This window comes from Eubalaena glacialis, chromosome 9 (assembly GCF_028564815.1).
Source record: "Eubalaena glacialis isolate mEubGla1 chromosome 9, mEubGla1.1.hap2.+ XY, whole genome shotgun sequence".
Lineage (NCBI taxonomy): Eukaryota > Metazoa > Chordata > Mammalia > Artiodactyla > Balaenidae > Eubalaena > Eubalaena glacialis.
Window position 1 is genome coordinate 36,117,478 of NC_083724.1, and position 16,647 is coordinate 36,134,124.

The 16,647-nt window shown below is 48.0% G+C and overlaps 1 protein-coding gene across 1 annotated transcript in view; it reads right to left on the bottom strand.

The window, feature by feature from the left end:
* Positions 1-2,634: 2,634 nt before the first annotated feature.
* The window catches only part of FRMPD1 (FERM and PDZ domain containing 1), a 45,582-nt gene continuing 31,569 nt past the window's right edge, over positions 2,635-16,647 (bottom strand). Inside the window, exons 8-15 of the mRNA XM_061201129.1 lie at positions 16,157-16,276; positions 15,171-15,307; positions 14,024-14,150; positions 13,785-13,880; positions 11,849-12,031; positions 10,870-11,017; positions 7,821-8,627; positions 2,635-5,084 (exon numbers count right to left, since the gene is read on the bottom strand). Coding sequence (XP_061057112.1) covers positions 2,701-5,084; positions 7,821-8,627; positions 10,870-11,017; positions 11,849-12,031; positions 13,785-13,880; positions 14,024-14,150; positions 15,171-15,307; positions 16,157-16,276 — 4,002 coding nt within the window. The 3' untranslated portion in view covers positions 2,635-2,700. The remainder of the gene's footprint in view (positions 5,085-7,820; positions 8,628-10,869; positions 11,018-11,848; positions 12,032-13,784; positions 13,881-14,023; positions 14,151-15,170; positions 15,308-16,156; positions 16,277-16,647) is intronic.

Below are 16,647 nucleotides of genomic sequence, written 5' to 3' on the forward strand. Positions count from 1 at the left end.
TGGTCCTGAGCACACCATGCCTTAGGTGGGTCTCTATCTCTACATGTCGTCTTACCTCTTGGACCAGGAGCCCTTGCAGATAAGGTTCTCACCCAACTATTTACATCCATAATCCTACATCAGGCACCCTGGCATGGGTGTGCCATAAATGTTTGTTTAAAGAAATAAATCCGCCAATATGACGGTGGGTGGAAAAATGAAGGAGTGTAAATATCCAGTCGTTTCTCAGTCATTAAACAATTGATTCTTGTGTTGGGGAGTAGGCAGTCCTGTCCTGCTCTCATGTAGGGAGCTGTGTATCTCAGAGAAAGTGCTAAACATGGCAAACCCCCTGTACTTTAGCTTCTCAACAAGCAGTGAGGGGTTGCTTCAGAACTTCTGGGACTTAGTACACCTCATGGGGGCTCAGAGCAAAAATGCCAGCTCCATACAGTAGCAACCCAAGGAAGCTAACGGATTTGAGGGGAGAGGAAGCAAAGGAAGAAGGAAACAAACATCTGAGTGCCTGTGCCTGAGGCTTCACAGTCTCCATCCTGCCTTCCATGAGAATTTATTTCTCACAATAATGCTGAATGTGTATTATATAACAATCTCTAGTTTAGGGTGTTGTGTTGATAAGAAAATGTATTCAAGTTATCTAAATAAGGCATCTGGCACATTGTAGGCCGTCACTAAATGAGACTAGTGTTATTTCCTTTTGTCATTTGGAGAAAATGAGGCCCAGAGAAGCAGCTATAACAACACTGCCAGGATTCAAGCTCTGATTGAGTTGAAGTCCTGAGCTCCTTCCCTAAGCTTGTGAACACAGTAAAAGTATTCAAGTCCTGTTTAGCATCATACAATTTTTAGTATTTGGGTGTCCTATTGTTCCTATTTTCCATTGTCATGAAATCACTTTAAATCTGTTTTCAAGAGCCTTATTTAAATTTTATTCAAAGTATTCTGTGAAAAGAAACAGGCCTTTAAGAAAATAAATCTTGGGCTTCCCTGGTGGCGCAGTGGTTAAGAATCTGCCTGCCAATGCAGGGGACATGGGTTCGAGCCCTGGTCCGGGAAGATCCCACATGCTGCGGAGCAACTAAGCCCGTGCGCCACAACTACTGAGCCTGCGCTCTAGAGTCCGCGAGCCACAACTACTGAGCCCGCGTGCTACAACTACTGAAGCCCGTGCACCTAGAGCCCGTGCTCCACAACAAGAGAAGCCACCACAATGAGAAGCCCGCGCACCCCCCCGCTCGCCGCAACTAGAGAAAACCCGCGCACAGCAACGAAGACCCAAGGCAACCAAAAATAAATAAATAAATAAATAAATAATTAAAAAAAAAAAAAAAAAAAAAGAAAACAAATCTTTTCCTGGCACTAGTACTGGTTAACTGGCTACTAGTTAACAAGTAACTGGTAACAGGGGATGGGTAGATTCTCTTCTCTTCTCCCCAAATATTGCTTTCCTTCTGATTGGCAAGAGCTTGGGTATGTCACTTAACACCCTCACCTTTGCCCTGCTTTTGCTGGGTGAAGGAGAGAAATTAGGGAGCTTTAGAGGAGACAAATTGCAGAGGAAGCACTGAGCCCACAACTGATCAGGAGCCCCAGAAGGACCCCTTGAGTAAACTCTGATAGCCCAAAGTGAGTGTCTAAACCACCTTTTGCCTGGACAGAAAAGCCAGGGGAAAAAGGCCTCCCAAGGCTGTCTTCAGGTCAGTTTTCCTGGAGTCTGAAAACAAAATGCAAGGAAGGGTTTCAGACTAGGAGAAGAATCCATAAACTTTGGGGATTATTACTAACTTTTATTGAGTATTTACTAGATTTCTACCCTACAAAGCAGGCACTAGTATCCCCAATATTCAGAAGAGAAAACCAAAGCACTGAGAGGTTAAGTAGCATGTCCGACCAAGGTCCCACCAAGATTAACAGGGATTAAGTGGCTCTACTGGAATTAGTGAGAAAGGTACAGAATATATTTCTTTTGCTCTAATATTATTCTTAAAAAGGCAAATCTAGTTCAGGGTTTTAATGTTTGCCTTTTTAGATATTTAAAACGGATAGAGGGTGGAGTTAATTTCAGGTAAAGCACAGAGCACACACCTGGATATGGGGGGGCCATGCAACTAAGGTGCTTACTGCCACCTAGTGGCAACCTATGCTTATCGCAGCGAGGCCGCCAAGAATACCAGGCCTCCAGGCGCAGGTGCTGCAAACCAAAACTTGTGAAGGTGGAATCTATCAAATATCCCAAGTGTTCACTCCTATTTGCAGAGGTTATTGCCAAATCAGTGTGATATGAGAAGTCAAGACAATTTTTCAGTGACTCCACCTTCCTCCCTCATCCCTGCCTTCTTGGGACAGTTTGTGACTTCTTGCTTCCACACTCGCAGGGTATGCTCCTCCTAGGGTACACACATTACTGATGGCAATCTGCTTATCTGTACCCACCCAGAGGGGCTGTGAGCATCCTGGCCAGGGGCAGGGGCTCGTCTTACTCATCTTTATGAATAAGCCAGTGAATGTTTGTTGAACAAATATGAGCGGATGCTTTTGACCCAAACTTGTCATCACTCTGTATGATTCAGGCAAAGATTAAGCAGCAGTTTATTTGAACACTCTAAATAATAAACATTTGAGAGGGGTGGGCAGAGGAATGGTAGGAGCTGCTCAGGGAAGTGTCCAGGGCAGGGCAGGGGGTCTGGGTAACTGGCCTGCTCACAGGGCAGTGGAGACCCAGAACTTCTGGGTTAAACAGAATACAGCGGCTGTGAGGGCCGTACACTGATGGGCCAAGAGTTTCACACTCAGGTCATGGTAGCCTCTCTCGCAGGTCAGCTTAGCGGCCTCCACAAACTGGTGGTAGGTGTACACCACATCCCTCAGGTTCCCCGCTGCCTCTCTGTGTCGGGCGGAGCAGCGGCTGCAGGCTGTGAACTGGAAGCACAGGCCGGCCAGCTGGACCAGGTGCTGGAAGGTGTCGCGCACAGCACCCTGCATCTCCTCGGGGGACTGGTCCATTCTGATCACGTGCTGACAGCTCAACAGGAGCTTTTGGGAGCCCATGCAGAGGCGGCTCCGGCTTTCAGAAAAGTGCCAGGTGCACTTCTCGGAAGGGTGCGTGTTCCCATTTCCCCAGGAAGCTTCTAAAATGTCCTGTAATTCCAGCAAGCTCTCCGTGAGTTGGACGAAGCCCTCGGGGGTGCTGGCAGGGGCAGCTTTCAGCTGTCTCAGAGCCCTGGCGCAGTACTCTGGCCAGATGTGGCTGTTCCTCGACAGGGGCTCAGTGCTGCAGCTGTGGGCCCGGGCAGGCCTCCAGGGCAGGGCCAGCTGGCCTCCTGCAGAGGGTGGCGAGGTGAGGGGGGCTGTGGGGTGTGCTTCCAGGCCCCTGTCTTCCTCCTCCGTCTCTGGCTGCAGGCCACGGAAGCACGTGGCATAGGAGAACTGGCAGCTGCACTGCTCCATCCCAGTCCTAGGGGCCACAGTCTCATTCACGCCTGCAAACCCCGAAGATGTGGCCGTCCTGAGACTGGCAGAAACTTTAGGATAGCTTTCTGGGGCAAAGCACAGGAAAGACTTCTCATTAGGAAGGCACATGCTAGGGCTTTTGTCTTTGCTTTCTGGCAGTGAACAACGATTTGAACCTTCTAAGTGGGGCTCCTCTTGGGAACACGGTAGTGGCTCTGGCAGAGAAGGCCCTGGATTCAAACAGACCTGCTGAGGAGTGTCCCTAGGGGTGGTATCTTCCCCTATCACATGGTTAGGTGGCTCTGCCTTGACCTCCTCCAGAGGGAAAGCTGATGAAATGGTCTGGTCCCTAAGCAAGAAACCCGGGTCTAAATCCAGCTCTGCCAATAGTTTTTGTTCTTGGGCCTGGCAGGCTTGGCCTGGGGTTTCTCTGCTTTGTCCTTGGGGGTCTCTGGGGGAATGTGGTGGGGTCTGTTCAGTCCTTGTTACAGGAGTCTCCAAGGAGAGGGAGGCTACCATGCCACCAGCTGGAGCACTGACACCAATAGTCTGTGGAACAGCATTCAACACGTCACCCTTGGGGTCACCTGGATCCTTCTCAGATTCATCACGAAATAGGTTGGTGCCATTTTTGTTTGTAACTTCTCTATCATGTTCCAAAGATAGTTGTCCTTGCTGCTCCTCCTTCGTAGGGAAAGAAGCCATCTTCTCTTCTGAATTTATTCCACATTCACCACTTCTAGGCCTGTCTCGAGGAGACAACAGAGACCCTGTGTCCTGGGGGACAGTTTCTTGCATATGATTTGTAAACAGAGATCCCAGTCCTCTTTCTATCTGGACTCCTCCCAGCTCTAGTGTGTCTCCTTGAGAGATATTATGTGGCCCTGGGCTGATGGTCAGGCAGATTCTGTCTGGGTTCAAGTCAGCACTGGAGAGGGAGGAGGTGCAGTCCCCAAGCTCCATGGCAAGTTCTCGGGGGGCACTGCCATCCGAGTCCTGAAATGGAGATGAGGTCTGGGGAAGCCCTAGCTGAGCCGTATCTGGGCCAGATGAGCCTGGGTTGGGACTGTGAGGAGTGTTTGCTGGGGAACTGGCAACACTGGCGGTCAGAGGGGCAATCCCAGAATTCTCTTTATGGCTGGGGTCAATCCGGAGGCGAATGGCAGAAATAGAAAACACTCGAGAGTCGATGACCGACTTGGTTTCCATGGTCTCAGGCTCCATCTCCATGGCCCGGGAGGCTGGGTTTTTGCTCTTGGTCTCCCTCAGGGGAGCCAGCAGCCCCAGGGCCTTGGTCTCCAGGAGGCCAGGCTCACCCTGCACATCTTGCAGACAGGACACAGTTGGGGAGGGTGCACTGAGGGCCAGGTAGGGCTCCCGGTCATAGTAGCACACGTCGTCCACGCTCTCCAGGGAGGCTGATGGCATCAGGGGAAATGAGACCTGACAGGTGTAGTCGGTCTGTAGGAAAGACCTTCTTTTCCTCAGGGTCTTGGCATACTTCTTCACCCCTCCCCGTCTGCTTGGCTGTCTTCCACCTGGCCCAGGATTCAGGCTGTCCTCAGGGCTGCAAGTGCTGGCCTTATTCTGTGAGCTTGTGGCACTGGTGTCTGCAGCAGAAGCAGCTCTGAGCCCTGAGAATCAAGAAAGGAAAAAGAACATGAAAAGCAGAAAAACAAAGAGACTTGTAGATCTTGGGCTCAGGACTCAGGATTGCCTGGGTTCAAATCCTGGCTGGGCTGTGTAACCGTGGGCATGTTAAATCTTGAGCTCCTCAATTTCCTCTTCTGAAAGATGGGGATGATCACCGTGGTAGACGTTTTTTGGTTCTTGGTTGCCCAAGATCCATTGCCTTATCTTTTGGTCACAGTACCCCAACTTCCTTTTGGGGAATGACATCTCCCCAATGGTTACAGTCTGCTGCAACTATTAATGAAGGGGCCCTACCCACATCAGCCAAGTGGTCAGATTTATGACCTAGAAAGTCAGTCACAAAATTTCCTGAAATTTCAAACTCAAACTCATTGATTTAAAAAAACAAAAACAAAAAACAGTAGAGCCCATTCTTTGCAGCCACAGTATCCTGACAGTACAATTAAGAATCTTGCTACCCCACCCCCGATCTGGTTGCTGCCTGTGTCTGAACCAGGTCTTCACCTCTGCTGGCAATTCTCTAAGCTACCTTACATCCTTCCAACACTTTCTCTCTGTGCTTACATTAACCCAAGTCAGTCAATACCAGTGGTGTCAATCAGCACTGCCATGCTGGTTAGATGACTTACTACGTATCAAGCTCCTAGCACAAGGCCTGTGCTTAATGGGTGTTCACTAAAGGGAGCCAGTGCTGTCATTGTTATGATTGTCACTACATGGGTGAGGGTTCCAAGCAAGCTTTCTTTTGATAAAAAGTGGCTGTGACTCTCAGTCATGGGCATGAGGGGTCTTGCGCATACCAGGATGGATCTTTCTGCAAGGAGACGCACTTTTGTGAAGAAGTCCTGGGAATCAGCCAGAAGGAATTAAGATCACAGGCTAGCACCTGAGAATCAGAGGGCTCTTAGACCAGTTTTTTGCACCCTGGCTGAACTTTATTAAAAACTTCATCAAATCCTAGGCTGCTCCTCAGACCTCCTAAATCAGAATCTCTGAGGCTGGGATCTAGGAATTTACAGTATTTTAACCAGGTCCCTTGGGTGATTTCGATGTTTTGGAATTCCAGCCACGTTTTGGAATTGCCGCTCTAGGCCACCTACAGCCACTGACCAAGGGTGTTTCTGAAGCCTAAAAAGGGAGAGGCTCCCACAGTGAGTCAGGGGCCAGACCAGACCCCGGGCTCAGGAGTCCCAGGTCTGGGCTGTCTCCCCAGCACCTCACTGGCTCTCTGTAAAAGAGGGAGTATCCAGTGTGGACCTTATATCCCTGACTGGACTCCCATAAAGGAAGGCCTTGACTGATGGTCTGTCTCACGCCCATCTTGCCTCTAGCATAATGGCTGACCCAGAAGGGCAAGGCTGGGGGCATGGATGGCAGTTGGCTGGGTTCTGTGGGAAGCAGGGCACAATCTGGCCATAGGTTTCTAGGTCAGTTAATGAAGTCAGGGTAGATGGTGGGGAGTGCATTCATTCATCCATTTAGCAGCAACTGCCAGGCACTATGTGCCAGGACACAGAGATGAGTGTGAAATGCACAGTTCCCACACTCAAAGGAGTTTTCGGTTTAGTGAAGGAGAGAAACATCAATACAAAAATCACAGAAATAAATATGCAACTACAGGCAGTGCTAAGTGCCAGGCAGGAAGCACCCAGCATATGTGACAGGGATGGGGAGACCTGCCCTAGTCCTGGCAGTCTGGTTAATATTCCCAGAGGAAGTGAATTTCCAGTTGGGGCCTGATAGATGGATGGGCATCAGCAGCCAAAGATCAGGGTGAGGAATGTTTCAGGTGGAAAGAGCAGCATGTGCAAAGGCTGGAAGTAGAAAAGAGCTGGGCACTTTTAAAGAATGGCAAGGAGGTCTGTGTGGCAGGAATGCATGGAGAGGGCTCAGGGGGAAGGAGAGAAACAGGCAGAGGCCATGTCACAGAGGGCCTCAAGAAACCTTGCGGGGGCTGCTAAGAAGCTGGCCTTTCTCCCACGAGCAACGGGAAACTACTAGAGGGCAGGGAGCAACAGTAACGGGCTGGAACAAAGAAAAGGGCTGCAGCTTCCCCAGCTCTTAGTAGGTCACCCCTAATGTCTGTGTGCTATTTTCCAATTTTTCTCTTCAGAGTGCAGAGTGAGAGTGTGTGTGTGTGTGTGTGTGTGTGTGTGTGTAAATGTCCCGCAAGGATCTCAGGTCAGCTTAGGAAGTCATTCTGTGTGGAAAGACACCCCACACTCTTTGTGGAGGAAGGGATGAGGATCCTGAAAGAAACATGATCCCCCTGCCTTATGTCCGTGTCCCTTCAGGGCCACCAACAGCCTGTCAGTTAGGTTCTTTTTGTTTCAAGGCCTCATTTAAAGCTTTGGGGTCAACAATGGCACAGCTGCTTCCCTCTGCTGGGCTGTCAAACCCTTTTCTTTCTGTGTAAATTCTGTCCATCTTACAACGCCTGGCCCATTTGCTGCCTCTTCTGGGAAGCCTTCCCTGATTCCCACTGTTGAATTAATGCCACCCATCTCTGCCTGCCCACAGTTCTCTGAACCTCCCTTGTAGCCCTTACTTGAAGTCGGGATGCCCGTAATGTGATCCACTGAGCCCAGCTGGCCCACCTCAAAAGAGAACAAGGACCGTGCTTTACCTACCTGTTTTCCCATCAAGCTTGGCCCCTGCCCCCAGTGGGTACTGAGGAGCTGCCTGCACAATCTGCAGATCTATGAGGGAGGGCTCACCTGAGAAGGCATCTGGGGGTGTGAGCTTGTCAGCTGCATCATAGTATTCCTCATCTGAACTGCCATCCTCCAAGGCCAGCGGCAGGCACGGGGCCAGTGCTTGCAGCATGGAGCTGGGCTGGGCCTCAGGCCCGCCCTGCTGGGCCCAGGCTGCCAGGCCCCGACCCTGCCGGGAAGCTGTGCTGTCCGAGCTGTCGCTCAGGTGGCTGGCGGGGGAGACATTGGTGCACAGGTTGTAGTAGTCAATCTGGCTGCCCTCGTACATCCTGGGGTCCAGCCTGACCGCGCTCAGTTCCGGTCCCCAGCTGAAGGTCTCAGGAGCGGGACTCTCAGAAAACTCTGTCTTCTGGCACTCAGGGTTGGCTCTCTGAGCCAGGTCCAGGAGACAGAGAAAGCCACTGGTTTCGATCCTGCTTCTCTCCTCTTGGCTGTCAGAATCAAGATTCTCTGGGAAGCCTACTGAGCCCAGGTGGAAGAAGCCGGACCTGCTGGAGGAGCAGGCGTCCAGGTCATCCTCTTCCAGGGCATCCATGGACTCGCTCGAGCCACTGGTTCTGCAGCCTCGGCTCTCAGTGTTGGCCGAGTCCGATGCCTCCGACTCAGCACTGTCTGTTTTGCTGCTGGCCCCGCAGGCGCTTGGGCCTTTCCCGGCCACCTCAGGCGTGGAGCCGTCCCCAGGAGGCTGCTCCTCTTCTACAAGTGGTCTGCAGGGGCCCAGCTTCAGCAGGTGTCTGTCAGAGAGGGGTTCCAACACGCAGTCCACTTCAGAGGACTCCTCGGAGTCACTGCATGCCCTGGATTCGTAGCCTGCAACACAGGAGACACCAAGGGTTACAAAACAGTATTTGGGGACAGGCAGATGCTTATGTGTCCTCCCGCCCCCCTCTCTGCCTGCCCTCCCAGTTTCCAGCTGTGAGAACTGAGGTTCAGAAGGGTGACAGGCCCAGATCATGCTACACTGACTGACACAGCGTCCATGGGACTCCAAATTCCATGTTCTCCCCACAGTGTCAAGTCTCCTTTGCCACATCTATCTGAACAACCACTAAAGGAGACAGGATTACCTCCATCTCCAAGGAGATCTATCTGTCCATGGAAACATCTGGGTATTTAGTTGGTTTGCTAAGCCCCTCCTAAAACTCTCAGCTCTGTCCTGACTGGGCATCAAAATCAGATAGGGAATCATATTAAAAAAAAACAAAACAAAACAGATCCTTGGACCTAGCCCTGATGAACTGAGTCTGATATCTAGGGAGTGGGGCCCAAGAATCTGTATTTTAGCAACTTTATGGGGACTTCTGAGGCTGCTAGGCTGGCACCATTCTGAAGCCTGGCCTAGGGACCTACTGGTGCTACAGGACTTCTAGGAAAGTGGAAAGTCATCCACTGCTGGTACTTGGGAGGGATTCATGGTGAGAGGGTTGGGGGCGGGCATTGAGCCAGGTCTCCAATTTCTCATGCACCGTAAGCCTCCAGGTGTGATCCTTCTAAACTTCTCTCTGATCACATTACTCTATTTAAACCCTCTTTTGGTTTCTCTTGTCTACAGGGAAGCACCTAAGCTCTCCTACTAAGGTTGGGGCCTCTCATAGGATGGCCCTGATCCCCTCAGCAGCCTGGTCACCCTCTAACAGGATGGCCCATATCTCTTCTCAGCAACTTTGTCACCCTGTCACAGTGCGGCCCCCAGCCCTTCTCAGCAGCCTGGTCACCCGCCGCAGCCTTCCCATGCTCCAGCCACTACAGCGAGCTTCTCACACGTCACGACCTTACCCTTTGTGTCATGCCTCCATTGTGTCCCCTCTGCTTCAAAGGATCTCTCCTCCCTTCTTTGCCTGGTTAACTCCACCATGTTCTTCATGACCTCTTTCAAATACCTTCTGCTCTGGAGGCCTCCTGTGACCACTGCCGCCTGCCCTGCACCCCCAGCGGGCCTCCACAACAGCACCACTCCATGGGGCGCTGTCTCCCTGACCATATTCAGAAGTATCATCCCTTGTTCATAAATTGTGTCAGAGACAAAGGTAACAAGCACACAAAATCTTCACTTCCTAATTATTTTACTTTAGTATCATCCAATATCTATGATTACTTATGCCTATTTTATCCACATGGAGGAAATGCCATATAACGGTGCGCTACTGAGCACCTCTCCCCACCTTCATGTTCAGTGACAGCACATCGGGGGCTTGAAATTAGTCATGGTGGGAGTGTTTATGCCATGGAAATAGGCAATTGCTTCAAATTAGAATTCTGTTTTGTTTTGTTTTTTCCCTGCAGAGACAGTTGTTAAACATTTATCAGCAAACCACTGGGAAAATGCTGCATCAATAGTGCTGAAGCACCAAGGGAGGAAAGGGGGGATGGGATGAATTGGGAGATTGGGATTGACATATATACACTAACTAATATGTATAAAATAGATAACTAATGAGAACCTGCCATATAGCACAGGGAACTCCACTTAGCTGCACGGCAGAAACTAACACAACATTGTAAAACAGCTATACTCCAATTAAAAAAAAAAATAGCGCTGAAGCAAAAGGCTGGTAGAAACTGGGAGTTGGCCTGGGAAAAGGTTCATCTCATCTGGCGTCCCCTACTTCATTCCTTACATCATATGATTTTCCCTTCTATCTCCAGGTACCCCCTTCTTCTAAACATGTGAGGTTGAGAATTTTTATTATAATTCAAGAGAATGCAATAGAGTACCCAGGAATGGGATGAGAAGCTAGGTCAGCTGTATTTTCTGAACAAATAAGTGACATCTTGTTTTACTGGCAAAGAAAGATAAAATACAGTGGATCTTAGAGATGATTTTAGAAAATACTACAGGGAATCAGAGACCTTCCATAGCCTTCTTTGGCTTTAGGGGACTCTCAGGTACAAAGAAAGCTTCTCTGTTTAGGATTTTGGAAGGATCAACTGCTTACTTCCACTTGAGTGGGAGTCTCAGCTCCATTCAATGCACCACCTCCTTTTAGGATGCCCTGACCTACAAGGCAGTGAAATGGGCCTGTCCTTACTGGGGCAAGCCTCAGCACCTCACCTTCTTCAGCGGATACCCGGTGCACCTGTTGTTTGTTTCCCGGCCAGAGGAAAACGGAGGTAACTGGGTCGACATATAGCCTGTAGTACCCAGCAATCAGGCAGGCTAGGTCTTTTGCACTGTTGGATTCCAGCAGCAAAGTCAGAACCTTTGAAGGTAAAGAGAGCTCTTATGCTTATAAAGGGCTAAGGGATAGTCTGAAGACTGGCAACAAGGCCATGTGGCGCCAGTGAGAGATTCCAACTAAATCCAGCCATGGTCCACAGGTAGGCCCCCTGGTGTCCCATTTTCTCATCTACAAGACTTGAAATGAGTGTGCACACGTGTGCACACCCACAACCACACATGCATGCACACACACTCACACATGCACAGTGGGTTCCTCCCATCCAATCTCCACAATGTCTCCTGTCCCTCTATCCCAACCACAGCCCCCTATCCCAACCACCCTACCCTGCTCATTCATACCATGGGGCCCCTTCAAGACCTGACCTAGAAAAGGAAAAGGAGCAGGAGCGAGTAGAGAAGGAGGAGAGGGGGATAAGAAGAATGAAGCACCATCCCTGAGCATGTTGGGATTAAATCAAAGGAAGGCAGGATAACTGTAGGACCTTCCAGAGAGGCTCAGGAAGTACCCCACACCATTTACCCATTTTAATTGCTGCCACCCAAAATCTTGGGCAGCCATTCTGGTCCCATGCATGTAATAAAACCCTCTGGTGCTCCCATCTAAGTTTCTGAACCCATCAGGAAAGTACATGGTCCAGCTCAGTTTATATAAAAAACCTTCTAGGACCTGTCCAGGAAAATGCACCCTGTTCATCACTTTCCCTTTGATGGGACAGGATGGACAATTCCACCTCTTAAGCAAATGTTGGACATTAGACTTTCTTAATATCCAAACTCATATAAACTACCCTTAAATATTTAGCCCCAGATTCCAGAAGCTGGACTCAAAAATCTCTTCCCCATGTATTACCTTGATGTCCTGAAGATGCACTTTGACCATGCTCACTTTCTCAGACTCTTCTGTCAGCTCTACACGACTGATGTTTGCAAACTCTGCCAACATGGACATGATGTTGAGTTTGCTGTTGATAATGTGGCTAATGCCATACTTGGCTCCAACTAGAAGGGCAATGTAGGATTCTCTATCCTGTAACTGCAGAAGGGGGGAAAGGGAATTAGTTTCCATTCACAAGCTAGTGAAAAAATACATTATACATGTAGGACATGATACCTCTCTCTGCAAACCCCTTGATTCTTATTTCAGGTCCTCACCACCACTCCCCTAGACTACCAAGTTAGGTGATAGCCTAACCTGGGCCCCATCTACAGATAAATTAAGTATAAATTTATCTCCCATAATACACTTCACAATAGAGAATCAAACCACAGGACTTTGACCTGTTCCATAAACACAACCATATACTTTCACACCTATGTGCCTATATTCATGCTGTGCCCTCCTCTTGGAATCCCTTGCCTGTCATCACTACCTACTGAAATCCTGACCCTTCTTTAAAAGCTTCCATCAAAACCTACTGCCTACAGAAAACATCGGCCTGACCTGCTCCTCAAACCACAACAGTCCTTTTCCTCTGTGTTGTTTCCTCACCACATCCTCTGCACTTCTCTGATAGCACTGAGGTAAGACTTCTTACTGTAATTTTTTGTATTTAAGTCATATTCCATGCTAAGGTCCCTGACAGCAGAGTCTGCATGTATCTACATTTGTAACCCCCAGTGCCCAGCAAGCACCCTGAGCCAGTTCAGCGTGGTTGGTTTCTTCTCCCACTACCAGTTCTTTCCTTAGACAGGAAAGGTAAAGAGGGGCTGGGGATGGGATCTAGAGAGTTGGCAGAGGGCAGGTTTAGCCCTTGGGAAAAGTGAGTAGTTTTTCTTGTACTTTCAAGTTTCCTTGCTGTGATCTAGTCTCTTTTCTACCATTTAGTCCTCTACTTGTACAAAGACTCAATCTATTTTTCCCTTCCTCTGACTTTCTGATGCTCTTCCTTTCTCTCAAAACACTGATTCTCTTTTTCCATCTACATTGTTAGGTCAGCAGTCTGATTAAATTGACCCATCACTGCTGTAAATGACTGAGAGGCACACCAAATCCACTGAAAGGAGCTTTGCTATTATATATAAAAAAAAATATATATATATATATATATATAATTGGTAAATTGTCTGGCTTTGTGCTGGAGAGTTCCCTTAGGCCACACCCCCCATCACTGACTGCATCAAAGCACATAGCTCTAGGCCTAGGCTCCAAAAAGTAGGCCAGGGGAGGAATGGGTAACACAGCAGGGGGCTCTTTTGCTTCTCTTTTTCCTTCTCACCCTTCCACCCCTCACTTCTTCCCTTCTTCTGAACAATTGGGGCCCCAGCATGGCAGTCAGTCTAACATTCTTATCTTTCCTTCGTGATTTCCATTTTTTCCTCTTTACCTTCATATACCCAAAGCTCCAGCGTAAACTTCTTACAGTACTCTGCCCTCAGAACGCCTTTCCTCTGTACTGAAATCTGGCCAAATCCAACCTTCTTGCCTTTCCTTAACCCCTTCTTCCCCACTCAACCTGAAGCTAGCAGTGGTGGCCTCCGTCATCAAACCCCACAGCAATGGTTCTGTGCCTCTTGTGGCTTTGCTCTGTCTTGTTGGGTGCCTTGCTCCATCATTTTAGGGTGGGAATCACGTCTCATTCAGCTCTGCCTCCCCCAGCATCTGTCAGAGGGCTGGCTCTAAGCAATGGCTTGATAGACACTCCCCGATGGAGTAATATTTAGTTTCCCAAACAAATTCTAGTCCATGACCCAGTCCTCAGGAATTTTAGGCTAAAAGATACATTGATCTTCAGAGAACCTCTTGCATCCTTTATAAGGATAGGACCCCACAGTTGTTTAATACGTACCATTAAAGTAGCATTAAAGATTTTCCCACCGTATGTCTTGAGTTCCCCAAGGATCTGTAGGTAATTTAAACGTAGCTGGGCAGCAGAAATAAGTTGCTTAAGTAAGGAAAAAAGAAAATGAAAAAGACTGTTGAAGTCAGAGTTTTCATTTGCCTAAAATGCAGTCAATGTTGAAAATTCTTTCCCTGAGGTTTCACAACAGACAGCTGTGTGATCGATAGGGGCCGTGGCTACATTACCTTCTGTCTGGGTTCCAGCAAATTCTGGTTCCTCTTCATGTGGAAGTTAATGGCTTTCTTGATGTCTTTTCCTTTCATGTTTCGTAGCAAAGTTGGAGATATAAAGTTCTCTATTCCCCAATCCTTCCTGCCACAAGACATTGGAGACAAGGAGGCCCATTTTTACAGTGTACTTGACTCTAATGAAGAGCATAATTATATTTGATTCAGTACTTAGTGTTCTAAGAATACTGTAATTATGAGCTTCTCTCTCAGCAGAAGATATATATGGCTGGTTTTGTGGAGTGTATGTAAATATATACAGCAAGAGTGTGCGTGTGTTAGTGTAATATCTATCTATCTATCCATCCATCCATCGATTCAAACACACACACACTCCACAAAAACCAGCCATTTAGGAATTAAACCCCATGATCATTCTAGGAGCTCATTACTCATCACACCTGTATAGCACACTCTCATGGGGCAACACATAGCACCTGTGAATCCCTGAGGCCATGCTTCAGAATGATGCCAGCCTAACAGCCTCAAAACCTCCCAACAAACTCATTAAAAATACAGATTCTCAGGTACCGCTCCCTAGAGATTTGTCCTAGTGTATCAGGGGTAAGGCCAAGGATTTGTTTTATTTTTTTAAATATAATTCCCCATCCGATTTTGATGCTCAGCCAAGAGGTTAGCAAATTGGGGTGACACCACACAGAGCAAGTGAAATTTTAAGCTGAGAATCAGGAGGTATCAGAACCTCAGGACTTGAAACTACCCTAATAGGAATCTAATGCAACACGACTGGTTCACACCAAATGAATTTTCAAGGCATTCCTGCCCTCAGAAGAGCTTTATGCTGAAGTTGTCAACTGATTTCCCAAGACATCCTCCCAGGAACTGGGAAATTACAAAGGGATCCTGTGTCATTACATCTGCAGTTGGTTTCTGCCCCAGAGGGAGCAGCCAGGTTCTGATATCTGGGGAAGCCAGGCTGGGTTGGACAGGGTGGAGAGGGAAATGAATGGGAAGACAACAGACAGATGGGTAGGTGGGTGACTATCAGCTTTCTGTGAATCTGGCCATCCTGGCCCAGGGCCAGCCAAGTTACAAATGCAACACAGCTGCTGCTGGCGGGACACAGAAGTTCCCTGCCACTCACTCTATGTATTTCAAAGAGATCTTCTGTGGCTGGGCACATGCGTAGATCCGCTCCTGGATGTGCAGGGCCGCGAGCCGGAGCGCAGAGCTGCATTTCATTTCCACGGCAAAGCGCTCCTGGAGCACATCGCTGCAGCTCTAGGAGAGATTAGATCAGAGGAACTGGGAAACAAGAACAGATTGTGTTCCTTGTTCTCTCAGGTGAAAGGCAGCTTTGAGACCTGGCTCTGCCAATTCTGGGCTGTGTGACCTTGGTTACTTGACTAAGACTACCTGTGCACTGGTACTTCCCCTTGATAAACGAGGATAGTCACATCTACCTTATATGGCTTCTCTGAGGTTTAAATTAGATAATGCATTTGAAGGCAGGTATAGGGACGCTGTGTTATTCAAATATAAAGTACTGCTGCTGTTGTTGTTATTATTTGCTGCCACCATTTTTATAAGACTTTGGGCAACTCAATACACCTGGTTATCTCATCTGTAAAATGGTGATGTCTCCCAAATGATTTTTTCATCAGAATAAAAATGACATAATAAACCTCACCTAAGGAAGTAGAGCAGGTGGAACACCAGGCTAGGAGATCAAGGAACCCATTTTTGGCTCCACCACCAAATGGGTGACCCAGGCAAATTATGTGACCTTTCCAAGACTCAGTTTCATCATTTCTGAAGTAAGGCTCTGAAGCACTAATGCCCCTTTTAGCAATAAAAACTGTAACTCTGAAGATCCTAAATGGTATTAGAAAATGTATCATCTACATTGAGGACTAAGCCTTAATTTCATTAATATATTGCAAATCTCCTAACATAGCAACTCAGTGACATAAAAAGGAATGCTGAGGGATAATCAGGCCCACTCTCCCTCAGATAAAGATAATCCCTACCAGGGAGTTGCTTAATTGCCTTGAGCTCATGTTCAAAATAACCCAATGTGCCACCTTCGAGAACAATCACTGTTATTTTAGGAAGGGCAGACCGGATCACCTGCAGATAGAGGTATTCAAAGGCTACGGGGTCTTCTTTCAGGAGGTCCAGGGGGTCCTTGGGAACAAAACACACCCTGAAGAGGCAGCGGTAGTCATGTGACTCTTCCCTTTGTACCACCTGGGATGCGTAAGAGAGACACGATTCATCTTCTGCTTTTGTTCTCACAGTTATTCCACAAAACAACTTTAAAAAAAGACAATGAAAGACAGTCCCCGGAGATTTCAGTCTTAGTGCTTCCCAAGTCAGTGCAGACCTTTGCCGCCGATTTAACTTTCCCATGGGTATAAAATGTAAAAGGCTCAAAAGAGCAAAGTTTCCCACTGATCCCATCAACCCCTTTCCAGAAGAAATCTCTGCATCTGGTTTCTTATATACTGTTCCAGAGACAGTCTATGTGTATATATGCTCCTATAAATGTACATTCTTTTCTTTTCCACAAATAATAGTATATTATACATTATATATATACATATATATGTGTGTGTGTG